The sequence below is a fragment of the Triticum aestivum genome, chromosome 1A (genome assembly GCF_018294505.1).
Source record: "Triticum aestivum cultivar Chinese Spring chromosome 1A, IWGSC CS RefSeq v2.1, whole genome shotgun sequence".
In the NCBI taxonomy this organism is placed as follows: Eukaryota; Viridiplantae; Streptophyta; class Magnoliopsida; order Poales; family Poaceae; genus Triticum; species Triticum aestivum.
This window is the reverse complement of record NC_057794.1, coordinates 594,240,671-594,258,392: the sequence shown is the minus strand read 5'-3', so window position 1 is coordinate 594,258,392 and position 17,722 is coordinate 594,240,671. Positions and strand designations below refer to the sequence as shown.

The following is a 17,722-nucleotide window of genomic DNA, read 5'->3' as shown; positions in this document are numbered from 1 at the left end:
TTTCCGCTTAGTGCAAAGTGAACTAAGCAAAATACCATTGTGTCCTTTCCGCTTCCAGGCAACCGAGCATGCATCATAATGAGACGAACGAAGGTGAGGGACTCCAGCTCGCCGACGTTGAGGTGGCTGAGGGCAGAGGGCGACGACAATGAGACAGTCCCCATGGCAGGGTCTAGATCCTCGCCCTCGAGCTGGGGAAGTACGTCCTTGTTCAGATAGGGTGACGTGCGGGAGCACATGACGATGCTGATTCGATGATAACAATTCATACGATCGTGAATTCATGCAACGTAAAGAATAATATAGCTTGCAGCAACATCGCAAATATATTACAATGCTATCAAAGATAGGGACGCAGAGCGACGCCCGATCCGCCCCACCTCCAAGTCAAAATATCTCAGGCTAGTTATAATTCTTCCGGCCAGATTCAGCTTAATTTGAATTAATGTCATATTTATGCGGGCTTATGCGGGTTGCCTGCCTGCAGCCCTAATCAAAGATCATCCAGTATAATATTACTCAAGGTCTAGACTGAAAGGATACGTAACATGCCATGTCTCAAGTTCTAGACTGAACGGATATATAACATGGTGCCGGAAAAGAACTGATATTCGTCTTGCTTCTCCTTGAAACAAGATGCATGCATGTCATCTTCAACCCATCTCCTATTCAGCAGTAGCAACAGGCTGATAAACATCTTGCTTGTGCACTCTCTCAGCAGCCTGCTGATATCCTTGTATCATGGCTAGACTCTCGGCAGTAACAAGATATCCTTCATACTCTACTATTTCAGGACCGGAAGCCAAGGCACAATAACCGAGCGCATAAATAAGAACAATACCCGTCCACGCAGCATAACGAGCCACCTTGTTTCTTGTTAACTTGCGCCTAGAGGTAGGTGGGATGAGAACGTAAGAATCATTTATGTAGCAGAGGAAGTACGGAGAGCAAACCTTTATGTCTGCATATAGTTGATATTGTACCATAGAGGGTCATGTGGTCTAGGCTCGATTTGTGTAGAGAGATCCTTGAGCAGACTCCGGTTCCGCAAGAAGGTCGCTGAGTCGGGGTGGCCGCCGGCAATGAGATCATAGAGCTGCTCCTTGTACTGCCGGATAACGGACGCACCATACTCTGAGCCACGGTGTTGCTTCCAAAGACGGCTGGATCTGTCAATCTGGAAACACAAAAGCAGCAGCATTCAGAAGTGATAACAAAATAGTAGTCTGGATCGAGGTTTAGGATTTCGTTTTGAAAAATATACCGCCCCGGAATGAAATTGGCGAAATTCGGCTTGTCGGAAAATTTTAGAAAATTGCAGACAAACCCAAGTTTTGAATTCTTGAACAAAAAATGAGCGAATTTTGAATGAAATTGTCCCAAAAATTAAAATCCTGCAGCAACTAGAATACAGCAGAACCAAGTTGAACAGCAACGATCCATTGATTGCTTATACATATGTGAATCAAAACTGTCCAAATCTCGCGCTGCCCATGCAGGCGCACCTGATGCTGCAATATCCAGTTTAGTTCTGGCCGCCGGACAAGCACACCTGCGGTCCCAGCCAACTGCTAGCACGCCGCGTCATGGAAGAAAGCGTACATCAGGCGCGAGGACAATGGGATCCAGGAAGAGGAGGCGCATCTGGTACGAGGATGACGCCACCGCTTACAGAAGAACCGAGGAATTTGACATTTTTTAGGGTTGGTAGCTCAGTTTCAGCCTTTCACATCACCAGAAGAGCAACACAGGTTGGGCGGGCTGGGCCAAAAATTCAAACGGGACCGAAATTTTTGGACGGCAATCTAATCTACCGGGCCAGAATGAAATGGGTGGATTTCGCTGGAATTTTGTATTTTTTTCTGGCCGAAATCCAAAACTCTAATCTGGATGAGACATGTGGTCTGCATATGAACAAGGAATACACCTTGATTAAGGATCGCAATGGATAAAGTATGACACGGTTACAATAATCCCACCCATACCTATATTTTCCATGAGCGTAAAATCATACTCATACCCTACCCATCAGGTAAATATCCAAGCCCATGTCGATACCCTATGGGTATCCATGCCTGATGAGCACCCATCAGGTAGATCAACACAACATCGAAGGGTGGTGGTATATTTGCTAGTGCCGTGTGTGGTGGAGGTACGAGCCACCGAGAGGTTTCTATGGTTGGGGATGTTTTTTAGGGGACCATGGTTGGGGAATTGCTTATTGGGAGGAGGATGAGGTAGGGGTATTGATCTTACATAAAATGACTAGGTAGCTTAGGGTTTATAACACATGTGACCCACCAGCAGTAAGATAATCGGGTATTGTCTCGGTGTATCCATGGGCACAAAATCACACCCGTGTCCTGCCCACGAGTAGTTGGGTACGGTTCGGACACTGTCCATGGATATGAAAATGTGCCCATACCTTATCCATGCGGGTCAATACACACACCCATGGATAAAATTGTTATCCTCAACCTTGATTATATCTTACACACGGCAAAATATAAAACTAGTTGGAGTCCAAAAGATGTCGTTTGCCTGTGTTTAAGGATACCCGTGCATCGCTGTGTAATAGTATTTGGAGAAGAAGAGAGGAGCACCACCGGTCAGACCTAGCTAGGAAAATAGCAAGCCGGACATGGGATACCTGCTGGACGTGGCGAAGCCCCTCCAGTGGAAGACGCATGATCCTCCTCCCCGCTGCGCGGAGGGAAGCCGCCATCGTCGCCCCGCTGCAAGATTCCTCGAGAAATCAGGCCGGCCGGGTTGGAACCTATATATACCTTGCTAATCGAAACTGATTAGGGCTAGGGTTCCTCGTTCGCCGACCTTCCGCCGACTATAAGGACAGGAAGCGATCGTGCAGAGTTTTTTTCTTCTTCTCTTTTTTGAGAACCTTGTTTATTTACTCTCGTGCAGAGCTATCTGTCTTTTTATTTTATTTCCTGTGAAACAAATCTTTCCTTTTATTTAAGGGAATCCATCTGTCTATCTATTATAATTGCTGTTTAAAAAGATTCTGCTAGATAATACTCACAATTAGATATCGATCAAAAAAAAAAAACATCAATGCCGCTACTTCCCGGCCACGAGTGGAGATGTGTGCCCGTCGGAGAGCAGTGCAACTAGCGATAGAGATGGGTGTGCCGTGTGCGGAAGCTGGAGGTTGAGCTGGATTATAAGGGAGTAGTAAGGGCATCTTCAAGGCAGATTCGTAAACTGCCCGTATCTGTTTAGATCGCGTTGCCGGACCATGAAAGCCATCCAACGCAAAGTATGTATCAGTCGGCGTGAAGGAAGCGTTTTCTCCCGCAAACCAGAGACAAACGTGGGGGAGGTTTATGGGAGTTCGGACACCAGACACGTAGGACTCCGACACCCCCGGCCCACCCAAACCCTTCCCAGACCCCGCGGCTTCATCCCCCCCGTTTTCTCTTCTTCCCACATTCTCTCTTGCCTTCCCCGCCATGCCACACCCCTGCCAGAACTCTACGTCTCCGTCACCTCCATTGGTCGTTCAACCCCCGTCCTCTTACCGCGCTGCGAGGTACCATCAGCTACTACTATACTTACCATGCCCGACTCTTCTTTCTAGCAATGAATTCCGATTTGGAGTACATATACAAGCACTATGTTGAGTCATCTAATGGCTCGTCGAAGGAGGAGGGGTACTCCGATGAGACATCGATGATGCAGTCGGTCTTTCAAGACGTGGAGAGTGTGGATGAACATGTTCTCAATTTAAAGGGCTCGATCAAGGCTCATCGAGTGCTCAACTGCAATAGGGCGCGCGGCCATTTGACATTGATGGCCGATTACTTTGTTCTGGATGCACTCTTCGCTGAACATTTTCGCCATCATTTTCGGATGCACAAGATTTTTTTCGATCGTTTGTACCATGACATCCGGTCCTATGATAACTACTTCATCCGGAAGAAGGACGCCACAGGAACTATTGGGTTCTCTGGTTACTAGAAGTGCACGGCCGCACTCCGGATGCTTGAATATGGCAGAACCACCGATTCGTGGGACGAGTACCTACGGATGTCTGAGACCACATGCGGAGATGCCATGATCAGGTTTGCAACTGCCGTGGTCGAGGTGTTCGGACCTCTGTACCTGAGAGAACCAACTATGGCAGACACCAAGAGGCTCTCGACAATCTCAGAAGCAAGAGAGTGGCCAAGTTTGCTTGGGTCTCTTGACTGCATGCATCACAAATGGAAAAACTTCCTGAAGGTTTTACAAGTGCAATATCAAGGTCATGTTAAGAAGGCTACCATCATTCTTCAAGCAATAGCATCACAGGATCTTTGGATTTGCACGCTTTTTTTGGCATGCCCGGGTCTCACAATGACATCAATGTGTTGGAGCGATCGCCGTTGTTTGCGACGCTGACTGAAGGACAAGCTCACCAAATACTTCATTTTTTAAAAGTTTGCACTCCCGCCCAAATGCTCTGGCCATGCAAATGGAGAGCCCTTCTTGAGTTCGCAGTTTAGCAACTCACCGGAGGGGAAATATTTAGATCGGAGTACCCTTGCACATAATAAATCATGATACTCAATGAGTCTGCAACACTGTTTGGCCAGCATTGCTAGATTAAAACTATGAATGTCACGGAATCCCGTTCCACCCCTATCCTTCAGGATACATATTTTCACCACGCGAACCAGTGCATCTTGTGTTGGTGTTCCCCATCACTGCACCAGTAGTGCGAAATAGCATCAGTGGTCCCCTTGCAAAATTTCTTCAGAAATTTAGACACACTCATCGCATATGTAGGAATGGCCTGGGCCGGCGCTTTAATAGCTTCCTTGCTTCCATAAGATAAAGTTCCCTCTTTGCATCCATTTATGAATTTTCTGAATCCTCTCAATTAGATGTTTAAAGCAGTCCACTCGGTCAACTTGGACCGTAGGCGGAAGGCCCAAGTATTAGAACTCAGTCATGATATCTAGTGTTTGACATACCTTCACTTTGTCATCAACATCTGTATGACTTTGCTACACTCACCATCCATCCTGAGGCTAAACAGTAAGCATCCAGAATTCTTTTCTGTGTAGTTGCATTTTCAGCATCTGTCCTCATAAGAACCAAAGAGTCATCAGCAAATAACAAATGAGAGATAGTAGGGGAATCACGGCACACCAGGACACCTTTAAGATTACCAATTCCTTCCTCGAAGGGGATCAAGTTTGAAAGCCCTTTCGCGTGCATCTTCGTGGGGCTTTTTTTTTTTGGGCACACACATGAATAGATTTTCCTTAAAAAAAACCACATGAATATATCCGAGTGATCCAGCTCATGCGGATCCTACGGCATAGAAGGCGGCTTATTTTACTCAGATTCCGTAGTAGTCGCCCTTTTTTATACCCAGGATCTCCGCCCAACACCGTAGTCTAGTCTAGTCACTGACGCGTGCGCGCGGCGTTCCCCCTTCGTCCCCATCCCGCCGCCCATCCCATGGCGACCCAATCCCCCAGCCCTACCACGGACCCAGCACCCGCTCCGCCGCCACCGCCCCCCGGCCTCCGCGCGGGGCTCTACGCCGACCGCACCGAGGTGAGCTCCGAGAAACCCTTCCTCTCCGACCAGTTCGTTCCTTCGTTCCTATGGTGTATGGTGTGCTACCACAACTCCAGTCGCCTTGTTAACTCACTTCCGCCATGGATTGATTGACCTCTCTCACCTCTTGCTGTGCGTGTGTCTGGATCTGCAGCAGCAGCAGCGCGATGAAGCCAACCAAGTCAGTGAGATCCAAAGTCGGGGAGTCTCTGCCTGCTACCTTGAGCACTGATTTCAACAACCAGGTTGGGGGGCAGAAACCTTTTGCTGGGACATGCAACAGTAACAGATCTAGCGATCTAGCAAACGAGATAGATGATCTTGTGCTGCAACCAAGGTATGATGGCGTGAATGGGCCAAAGATGGTCTAATTCTCTGACTTCCTGCTGATCGTTGCTTCAGAACGACAACCTAGACAACGTCAGCCCATTGCTGCCCTGCCGCAAGATGATCGTAACGGTAACAAATCTGACAAAGTCAACTCATCAAATTTCCCCATAACTATGGACGAGGCTGATGTATCAGATTTCCAATATGATTCTGACCATGTGCCATCTCCACCAGTTTCTTCTTTAAGAAGCCCATCTCCACCCGTTGAAGAAGAACCAAAGGGAGATGTGTTAGTCAAATCCTCCCCTGAAAAGGTGGATGCTGCATTGGCGCATGCCATTGTGTGGGAGGGAACAATTCAGCTTACTGGGTCTTCACTCACAAATGTTGTTGCTATCTTCAAAAGGTTTGTTTCATCTACCTTGCTTATAATAATCACACACAATTCACTTTTGTTAGAGAGGCACACAGCTAACTAGCTACAAGGTGTACTTTCATTTGTAATTCCTAGTATATTTTTAGCAAACAACGCACCGGTTCATTATGGAGAGCATCGCATATGTATGCATCCCGGAGTTTTGGCAGCACTCTTATTTCATTGTTATGTTGCTTATCTATTGTAGCGGTGAAAAGCCATCTACAAATGAGTGGCCCGGCTCTCTCGAGATCAAGAAAAGAGTGAGCCTCGGTGTTTTTGAAAAATTGCTTGGACTGCTTCGTGAATCCAGGAAACGTACTATAATGGTAACTATTATTTCTATGTTGTTTCTTTTACTGATATATGGTATATGCACATCCTTGCACATTTTTCTTGCAAACAGTTGTTTCTATCACATTTACATGATAATAATTGATTGTAAGCACCCAGTGGAAACATGTGCTCTTGAGTGTGCTTCGGTGTGGTTACGTCTTACATCATAGCTGCATAAACTGAATTGACGTGAAGCCAGAGTGTACCGGCCTGTTCACAGTCTGGTTCCTGGAATGCCATAAAATGGAAGTTTAGACACAACTATGAGTTGATGTGATTGAAGTCAACGTGGCTGACTAAGAAGGGGTGGTCGCGAGGTTGATCATTCCCACCCACCTGGGTTAAATATATAGGACAACACGAGTTTTGCAAGTTTTGACCAACGTGGCGTCCACCGTCTCATCTTTTCCCATTCTCAGATTCTCCTAGCTTTTTAGCAAATTTTGCAAGTTTGCCTCGCGTACACGCGAGTGCCCTAGATGCAACGTCTTGAGCATGTCCCATGCCTCCTTCACTGATTTCTTCGGGATTAGATGCTGCTGCACGTCCATCGGCATCATCGAGCAGACGGCCGTGATAGCCTGGCGATCCTTCCGATATAAGGCACCATCCTTCAGGTACTCATCACCGCCGGGGTCGACGGCTTCCCATAGCTCATTAGCCTCGAGCACCCACTCCATCATGATCGCCCACACCACGAAGTTCCCACGGTCGAGTCATGGATACTCCGATCTCGTCGGAGCAGCAATTACTTTAGCCGCACCGGAGTACTCCACCAGCTGCTTGGTCTTCTCGTCGTCCGACATGATCTTCCGTTACTAGAAGATCAACCTTGCTCTAGATACCAATTGTTGGCCCAGTCCCGACGCCGAGTACTTTTCAGCAACGGTGACGACGGATGTTGAACGATGACGAAGCGAAGCAATGTTGGCTGTCTTGGATTCCACCCCAAGTCGGCTGAAGCAATATACAAACGTAACACGTTTGATCCGACTTGATCTACTAGTACTCATGCACATCTTTTCTAAGACGCACGCACAACAGCCAATCAATCCTTGCTTCGATTGATTACGCCGGGAACACACACGTACGCGAGGAGGCTGGTTTGATGGCCGCAGGAACTTGTCGTTCCTGTTTGCTTTATTGCTTCTCAATCTTTTCGGTTGTACAAGTTACAGGGTTCACGCATATATATAGTAGAAGCTAGCTGCCTAGGCAATACTACTCGGAGACTAAATCCTACACGGATACATGCAAGAACAAGAAACCTATACGCACACGTATATGGGAGGTTATGTCGTGTTTAGTTCCAACAATCACCCCCCTAAACACGAAGTCGTTACGTTACTGTTCCGGCGCCGATCCTTTTTTGCATTTCCAAGAACTTATGTCGATCCAAACCCTTGCTTAGGATGTCCGCTAGCTGATCATCAGTGCAACCGTAGTTGACCTTCATCTTACCTTCTTCCGCGCAATCCTTGGTGTAATGATACATCGTATCAATGTGCTTACTCCTATCATGCCGCACTGGATCCTCGCATAGAAACGTTGTAGACTCACTGTCAACATTGAGCACCACTTGTTCCGGATCTCGTTCCATGAGATCAGAGTGTAGCCTCACTAGCCACACACCTTGATACTCCACTTCACTTGATGTCACCATTTTATGCTTTCGTGATAGCCAGCTTACTATGCTTCCACCAAGGAAATAAGCCATGCCCGAGGTACTCTTATGGTCGTCGACAATTCCTTCCTTGTCACTACCACTGTAGCCAAGTAGTTTCACCATCTCCTTCTTGCTCAGCTCAAGACGAGATTCCATTGAAGCGACAATGTGATTGCAATCTTTCATGCCACGGCTTTCAAGTACCTTTCTTGCATATGCCACTTGGCATAGTGTGATCTCCTCTGGCTTTTGATGTTCCTCCATCCCGAAGTAGTAACTCAAAATACCAAGATCATCCATCTTGAAAAACTCCTTCATTTGTAATTTGAACTTTGCAATCACCTCTTCATATGCTCCAGTTATCAACAGGCCGTCGACGTAGATGCCAACTAGTAGACGATTCCTTCCTTCACCTCTCTTGTACATTACATACTCTAGTGGGGCTCTCTCAAATCCAAGAGAAATCATCGTCCGATCAAGTTTGATGTTCCACGCCCAAGGGTCTTGTCGTAGCCTGTACAAGGTTTGGTGTAACTTCAATACCTTGTGTTCTTCTCCCTCTTTCATGAATCCCGGTGGTTGGTTCACATAAACGTCTCCTTCTAACTCTCCGTTCAAAAACACGGATCTTACATCCATGCGATGTATGCTCCATGATTCCTGAGCCGCAAGAGCTATGTGTAATCTCACCGATTCCATCCTTGCAACGGAAACGAACACTTTTTCGAAGTCCACACTTTGCTCTTGCATGTACTCTTTGTCTACTAGCTTTGCTTTGTGCTTCACGGACCCTTCGGCATCTCTCTTGATCATAAATTCCCACTTGAAATCCATGGCTTTTTTATTGTTGGGAAGATCCACAAGCTCTCATGCATTGTTGTCATGGATCGACCTCAACTCTTCTTCCATTGCCTGACGCCAACCCTCCTTTGTATTTGCATCCTCAAATTCTATCGGTTCGTCGACGCTTAGACACCGCCATCCACTTCATTCCATCTTTACCGGGTCAAGTGTCTGAAGAGTTCTCTCCGAATATGGGTGCAACATCGGGCTGTAGAAGTACGGGTGTAGGTGATGATGCCATTTCCTCCATTACTGTCGGAGGCGACGTTGCTTGCGCGGCTCCTTGTACCTTCAGGAGCGATGCGTTGCCACGTGCTTCACACGTTGCCATTGGCTTTTCATCCGCGGGTATCAGAGGCAGTACTTCGCCTTCTCTCGCATGAAAATCTTCAAGTGACACGGACAATAGAGGACGTCTAGACGTGTTTGCTTCTGCTGTTAGGCTGTCACCTAAATTGCTGCTCACTAAACCAACGTCTAGGCCTTCTCCCGCTTCTTTCCATAGGTCACAAGCTGTTCCATTGCTTCCTGGTGGACGGCTGCTACAAAAGCCTTTAGGCCTCCACGCTGCTGCTCTACATGGTCCACGACCTGCTGGTTTGAGCCAACGTGAGTTGCCCTCTTCCTGGCCTATTGGGGGCCTACTCATTTCTTTTAGGCTGCTTCCTGGCCAGCCTTGAGCCTTCGGACTGTGTGCGCGTAGCCTACCAGGCGTTGCTCTCCAAGCTTCTCTCGCTGGGAGACAGACAGCTCCTGTTTGTAGGGCGCCTCGGCTACTTTCTGACGCCGATATGACAACCGCGACACCCTCGCCTCGGTATTCTTTGCACGCATATGCATCCGCTCTAGCACCAGCATACTATGCTTCATGGACTTCAGGCGTCATGTATGCCGATTTATCTTGTGTACACGTCGTATAAAGACTGCTTCTCCATGGCCGAGCACACGCGGTAATTGCTTCATCCGCTTCAGTGAAATTAGCGCTTATGCCCTTAACATCGATGTAGGTTTCGGAATCACCCCCCGCGTCCGTAGCATCGACATGAGTTTCTGAACCATGATCTTGAGAGTGAACTTTTTCTTTACAGAGCACGACAATTTCTTTAGCCGACACTTGAAGAACTGGATCGTCCTTGTCCACGAGTTCACACATCAACATCATGTCACTTTCATCTCCTTGCTGGGCCATGAGGGCATTCTCCTTCGGGGGATTCTTACACTCCGACTTGAAGTGCCCGAGCAGATTACAGTTGTGGCAGCGGATCTTCCTCTTGTCGAACTTTTCTTCTTTGGCTTCTTCGACTGATCGTCGATGTCCTTTGCGGGACGGTACTTTCTGCCGCTACCGGACGCCTTGTCGAAATTGTTCTCTTTGGAAACCATTGTCTGCCACTGAGCGCGCGTAAGCATCAGGTACTCATCCTGTTTCGCGTCGCCTTGACTCAACTTCATCCGCCGTCATGCGCCTTGAAGCGACCAACCAGATCATCCAAAGTGAGAGTCTTAAGATCAACGCATTGCTCGATCACTGACACAATCGGCATGTGTAGCGCGGAGGAGCGGCACGTATAAAACGCAGGACCACAGAGATGTCCTCCAACTTGTCTCCGAGACTGCGAATCCTGTTTACCATCGAAGCAACCCTCGCCGCGAAGGCGTCCACCGTCTCATCTTTTCCCATTCTCAGATTCTCCTAGCTTTTTAGCAAATTTTGCAAGTTTGCCTCGCGTACACGCGAGTGCCCTAGATGCAACGTCTTGAGCATGTCCCATGCCTCCTTCACTGATTTCTTCGGGATTAGATGCTGCTGCACGTCCATCGGCATCATCGAGCAGACGGCCGTGATAGCCTGGCGATCCTTCCGATATAAGGCACCATCCTTCAGGTACTCATCACCGCCGGGGTCGACGGCTTCCCATAGCTCATTAGCCTCGAGCACCCACTCCATCATGATCGCCCACACCACGAAGTTCCCACGGTCGAGTCATGGATACTCCGATCTCGTCGGAGCAGCAATTACTTTAGCCGCACCGGAGTACTCCACCAGCTGCTTGGTCTTCTCGTCGTCCGACATGATCTTCCGTTACTAGAAGATCAACCTTGCTCTAGATACCAATTGTTGGCCCAGTCCCGACGCCGAGTACTTTTCAGCAACGGTGACGACGGATGTTGAACGATGACGAAGCGAAGCAATGTTGGCTGTCTTGGATTCCACCCCAAGTCGGCTGAAGCAATATACAAACGTAACACGTTTGATCCGACTTGATCTACTAGTACTCATGCACATCTTTTCTAAGACGCACGCACAACAGCCAATCAATCCTTGCTTCGATTGATTACGCCGGGAACACACACGTACGCGAGGAGGCTGGTTTGATGGCCGCAGGAACTTGTCGTTCCTGTTTGCTTTATTGCTTCTCAATCTTTTCGGTTGTACAAGTTACAGGGTTCACGCATATATATAGTAGAAGCTAGCTGCCTAGGCAATACTACTCGGAGACTAAATCCTACACGGATACATGCAAGAACAAGAAACCTATACGCACACGTATATGGGAGGTTATGTCGTGTTTAGTTCCAACAATCACCCCCCTAAACACGAAGTCGTTACGTTACTGTTCCGGCGCCGATCCTTTTTTGCATTTCCAAGAACTTATGTCGATCCAAACCCTTGCTTAGGATGTCCGCTAGCTGATCATCAGTGCAACCGTAGTTGACCTTCATCTTACCTTCTTCCGCGCAATCCTTGGTGTAATGATACATCGTATCAATGTGCTTACTCCTATCATGCCGCACTGGATCCTCGCATAGAAACGTTGTAGACTCACTGTCAACATTGAGCACCACTTGTTCCGGATCTCGTTCCATGAGATCAGAGTGTAGCCTCACTAGCCACACACCTTGATACTCCACTTCACTTGATGTCACCATTTTATGCTTTCGTGATAGCCAGCTTACTATGCTTCCACCAAGGAAATAAGCCATGCCCGAGGTACTCTTATGGTCGTCGACAATTCCTTCCTTGTCACTACCACTGTAGCCAAGTAGTTTCACCATCTCCTTCTTGCTCAGCTCAAGACGAGATTCCATTGAAGCGACAATGTGATTGCAATCTTTCATGCCACGGCTTTCAAGTACCTTTCTTGCATATGCCACTTGGCATAGTGTGATCTCCTCTGGCTTTTGATGTTCCTCCATCCCGAAGTAGTAACTCAAAATACCAAGATCATCCATCTTGAAAAACTCCTTCATTTGTAATTTGAACTTTGCAATCACCTCTTCATATGCTCCAGTTATCAACAGGCCGTCGACGTAGATGCCAACTAGTAGACGATTCCTTCCTTCACCTCTCTTGTACATTACATACTCTAGTGGGGCTCTCTCAAATCCAAGAGAAATCATCGTCCGATCAAGTTTGATGTTCCACGCCCAAGGGTCTTGTCGTAGCCTGTACAAGGTTTGGTGTAACTTCAATACCTTGTGTTCTTCTCCCTCTTTCATGAATCCCGGTGGTTGGTTCACATAAACGTCTCCTTCTAACTCTCCGTTCAAAAACACGGATCTTACATCCATGCGATGTATGCTCCATGATTCCTGAGCCGCAAGAGCTATGTGTAATCTCACCGATTCCATCCTTGCAACGGAAACGAACACTTTTTCGAAGTCCACACTTTGCTCTTGCATGTACTCTTTGTCTACTAGCTTTGCTTTGTGCTTCACGGACCCTTCGGCATCTCTCTTGATCATAAATTCCCACTTGAAATCCATGGCTTTTTTATTGTTGGGAAGATCCACAAGCTCTCATGCATTGTTGTCATGGATCGACCTCAACTCTTCTTCCATTGCCTGACGCCAACCCTCCTTTGTATTTGCATCCTCAAATTCTATCGGTTCGTCGACGCTTAGACACCGCCATCCACTTCATTCCATCTTTACCGGGTCAAGTGTCTGAAGAGTTCTCTCCGAATATGGGTGCAACATCGGGCTGTAGAAGTACGGGTGTAGGTGATGATGCCATTTCCTCCATTACTGTCGGAGGCGACGTTGCTTGCGCGGCTCCTTGTACCTTCAGGAGCGATGCGTTGCCACGTGCTTCACACGTTGCCATTGGCTTTTCATCCGCGGGTATCAGAGGCAGTACTTCGCCTTCTCTCGCATGAAAATCTTCAAGTGACACGGACAATAGAGGACGTCTAGACGTGTTTGCTTCTGCTGTTAGGCTGTCACCTAAATTGCTGCTCACTAAACCAACGTCTAGGCCTTCTCCCGCTTCTTTCCATAGGTCACAAGCTGTTCCATTGCTTCCTGGTGGACGGCTGCTACAAAAGCCTTTAGGCCTCCACGCTGCTGCTCTACATGGTCCACGACCTGCTGGTTTGAGCCAACGTGAGTTGCCCTCTTCCTGGCCTATTGGGGGCCTACTCATTTCTTTTAGGCTGCTTCCTGGCCAGCCTTGAGCCTTCGGACTGTGTGCGCGTAGCCTACCAGGCGTTGCTCTCCAAGCTTCTCTCGCTGGGAGACAGACAGCTCCTGTTTGTAGGGCGCCTCGGCTACTTTCTGACGCCGATATGACAACCGCGACACCCTCGCCTCGGTATTCTTTGCACGCATATGCATCCGCTCTAGCACCAGCATACTATGCTTCATGGACTTCAGGCGTCATGTATGCCGATTTATCTTGTGTACACGTCGTATAAAGACTGCTTCTCCATGGCCGAGCACACGCGGTAATTGCTTCATCCGCTTCAGTGAAATTAGCGCTTATGCCCTTAACATCGATGTAGGTTTCGGAATCACCCCCCGCGTCCGTAGCATCGACATGAGTTTCTGAACCATGATCTTGAGAGTGAACTTTTTCTTTACAGAGCACGACAATTTCTTTAGCCGACACTTGAAGAACTGGATCGTCCTTGTCCACGAGTTCACACATCAACATCATGTCACTTTCATCTCCTTGCTGGGCCATGAGGGCATTCTCCTTCGGGGGATTCTTACACTCCGACTTGAAGTGCCCGAGCAGATTACAGTTGTGGCAGCGGATCTTCCTCTTGTCGAACTTTTTCTTCTTTGGCTTCTTCGACTGATCGTCGATGTCCTTTGCGGGACGGTACTTTCTGCCGCTACCGGACGCCTTGTCGAAATTGTTCTCTTTGGAAACCATTGTCTGCCACTGAGCGCGCGTAAGCATCAGGTACTCATCCTGTTTCGCGTCGCCTTGACTCAACTTCATCCGCCGTCATGCGCCTTGAAGCGACCAACCAGATCATCCAAAGTGAGAGTCTTAAGATCAACGCATTGCTCGATCACTGACACAATCGGCATGTGTAGCGCGGAGGAGCGGCACGTATAAAACGCAGGACCACAGAGATGTCCTCCAACTTGTCTCCGAGACTGCGAATCCTGTTTACCATCGAAGCAACCCTCGCCGCGAAGGCGTCCACCGTCTCATCTTTTCCCATTCTCAGATTCTCCTAGCTTTTTAGCAAATTTTGCAAGTTTGCCTCGCGTACACGCGAGTGCCCTAGATGCAACGTCTTGAGCATGTCCCATGCCTCCTTCACTGATTTCTTCGGGATTAGATGCTGCTGCACGTCCATCGGCATCATCGAGCAGACGGCCGTGATAGCCTGGCGATCCTTCCCGATATAAGGCACCATCCTTCAGGTACTCATCACCGCCGGGGTCGACGGCTTCCCATAGCTCATTAGCCTCGAGCACCCACTCCATCATGATCGCCCACACCACGAAGTTCCCACGGTCGAGTCATGGATACTCCGATCTCGTCGGAGCAGCAATTACTTTAGCCGCACCGGAGTACTCCACCAGCTGCTTGGTCTTCTCGTCGTCCGACATGATCTTCCGTTACTAGAAGATCAACCTTGCTCTAGATACCAATTGTTGGCCCAGTCCCGACGCCGAGTACTTTTCAGCAACGGTGACGACGGATGTTGAACGATGACGAAGCGAAGCAATGTTGGCTGTCTTGGATTCCACCCCAAGTCGGCTGAAGCAATATACAAACGTAACACGTTTGATCCGACTTGATCTACTAGTACTCATGCACATCTTTTCTAAGACGCACGCACAACAGCCAATCAATCCTTGCTTCGATTGATTACGCCGGGAACACACACGTACGCGAGGAGGCTGGTTTGATGGCCGCAGGAACTTGTCGTTCCTGTTTGCTTTATTGCTTCTCAATCTTTTCGGTTGTACAAGTTACAGGGTTCACGCATATATATAGTAGAAGCTAGCTGCCTAGGCAATACTACTCGGAGACTAAATCCTACACGGATACATGCAAGAACAAGAAACCTATACGCACACGTATATGGGAGGTTATGTCGTGTTTAGTTCCAACAATCACCCCCCTAAACACGAAGTCGTTACGTTACTGTTCCGGCGCCGATCCTTTTTTGCATTTCCAAGAACTTATGTCGATCCAAACCCTTGCTTAGGATGTCCGCTAGCTGATCATCAGTGCAACCGTAGTTGACCTTCATCTTACCTTCTTCCGCGCAATCCTTGGTGTAATGATACATCGTATCAATGTGCTTACTCCTATCATGCCGCACTGGATCCTCGCATAGAAACGTTGTAGACTCACTGTCAACATTGAGCACCACTTGTTCCGGATCTCGTTCCATGAGATCAGAGTGTAGCCTCACTAGCCACACACCTTGATACTCCACTTCACTTGATGTCACCATTTTATGCTTTCGTGATAGCCAGCTTACTATGCTTCCACCAAGGAAATAAGCCATGCCCGAGGTACTCTTATGGTCGTCGACAATTCCTTCCTTGTCACTACCACTGTAGCCAAGTAGTTTCACCATCTCCTTCTTGCTCAGCTCAAGACGAGATTCCATTGAAGCGACAATGTGATTGCAATCTTTCATGCCACGGCTTTCAAGTACCTTTCTTGCATATGCCACTTGGCATAGTGTGATCTCCTCTGGCTTTTGATGTTCCTCCATCCCGAAGTAGTAACTCAAAATACCAAGATCATCCATCTTGAAAAACTCCTTCATTTGTAATTTGAACTTTGCAATCACCTCTTCATATGCTCCAGTTATCAACAGGCCGTCGACGTAGATGCCAACTAGTAGACGATTCCTTCCTTCACCTCTCTTGTACATTACATACTCTAGTGGGGCTCTCTCAAATCCAAGAGAAATCATCGTCCGATCAAGTTTGATGTTCCACGCCCAAGGGTCTTGTCGTAGCCTGTACAAGGTTTGGTGTAACTTCAATACCTTGTGTTCTTCTCCCTCTTTCATGAATCCCGGTGGTTGGTTCACATAAACGTCTCCTTCTAACTCTCCGTTCAAAAACACGGATCTTACATCCATGCGATGTATGCTCCATGATTCCTGAGCCGCAAGAGCTATGTGTAATCTCACCGATTCCATCCTTGCAACGGAAACGAACACTTTTTCGAAGTCCACACTTTGCTCTTGCATGTACTCTTTGTCTACTAGCTTTGCTTTGTGCTTCACGGACCCTTCGGCATCTCTCTTGATCATAAATTCCCACTTGAAATCCATGGCTTTTTTATTGTTGGGAAGATCCACAAGCTCTCATGCATTGTTGTCATGGATCGACCTCAACTCTTCTTCCATTGCCTGACGCCAACCCTCCTTTGTATTTGCATCCTCAAATTCTATCGGTTCGTCGACGCTTAGACACCGCCATCCACTTCATTCCATCTTTACCGGGTCAAGTGTCTGAAGAGTTCTCTCCGAATATGGGTGCAACATCGGGCTGTAGAAGTACGGGTGTAGGTGATGATGCCATTTCCTCCATTACTGTCGGAGGCGACGTTGCTTGCGCGGCTCCTTGTACCTTCAGGAGCGATGCGTTGCCACGTGCTTCACACGTTGCCATTGGCTTTTCATCCGCGGGTATCAGAGGCAGTACTTCGCCTTCTCTCGCATGAAAATCTTCAAGTGACACGGACAATAGAGGACGTCTAGACGTGTTTGCTTCTGCTGTTAGGCTGTCACCTAAATTGCTGCTCACTAAACCAACGTCTAGGCCTTCTCCCGCTTCTTTCCATAGGTCACAAGCTGTTCCATTGCTTCCTGGTGGACGGCTGCTACAAAAGCCTTTAGGCCTCCACGCTGCTGCTCTACATGGTCCACGACCTGCTGGTTTGAGCCAACGTGAGTTGCCCTCTTCCTGGCCTATTGGGGGCCTACTCATTTCTTTTAGGCTGCTTCCTGGCCAGCCTTGAGCCTTCGGACTGTGTGCGCGTAGCCTACCAGGCGTTGCTCTCCAAGCTTCTCTCGCTGGGAGACAGACAGCTCCTGTTTGTAGGGCGCCTCGGCTACTTTCTGACGCCGATATGACAACCGCGACACCCTCGCCTCGGTATTCTTTGCACGCATATGCATCCGCTCTAGCACCAGCATACTATGCTTCATGGACTTCAGGCGTCATGTATGCCGATTTATCTTGTGTACACGTCGTATAAAGACTGCTTCTCCATGGCCGAGCACACGCGGTAATTGCTTCATCCGCTTCAGTGAAATTAGCGCTTATGCCCTTAACATCGATGT

General features: G+C 48.1%; 1 protein-coding gene and 1 long non-coding RNA gene across 2 annotated transcripts; one reads left to right on the top strand and one right to left on the bottom strand.

Annotated features, from left to right (window-relative positions):
* Positions 1 to 432: 432 nt before the first annotated feature.
* LOC123183435 (uncharacterized) lies at positions 433 to 2,887 on the bottom strand. The gene is made up of 3 exons (XM_044596249.1): positions 2,651 to 2,887; positions 984 to 1,177; positions 433 to 888 (listed from the first exon to the last, which is right to left on the bottom strand). The coding sequence occupies exons 1-3, from the start codon at positions 2,723 to 2,725 to the stop codon at positions 666 to 668; spliced, it is 492 nt and encodes a 163-aa protein (XP_044452184.1). The 5' UTR covers positions 2,726 to 2,887; the 3' UTR covers positions 433 to 665.
* Positions 2,888 to 5,427: 2,540 nt separating this feature from the next.
* LOC123183427 (uncharacterized) lies at positions 5,428 to 6,301 on the top strand. The gene is made up of 3 exons (XR_006492530.1): positions 5,428 to 5,568; positions 5,726 to 6,030; positions 6,136 to 6,301. It is a non-coding gene; the product is annotated as an uncharacterized lncRNA (long non-coding RNA).
* Positions 6,302 to 17,722: the final 11,421 nt, after the last annotated feature.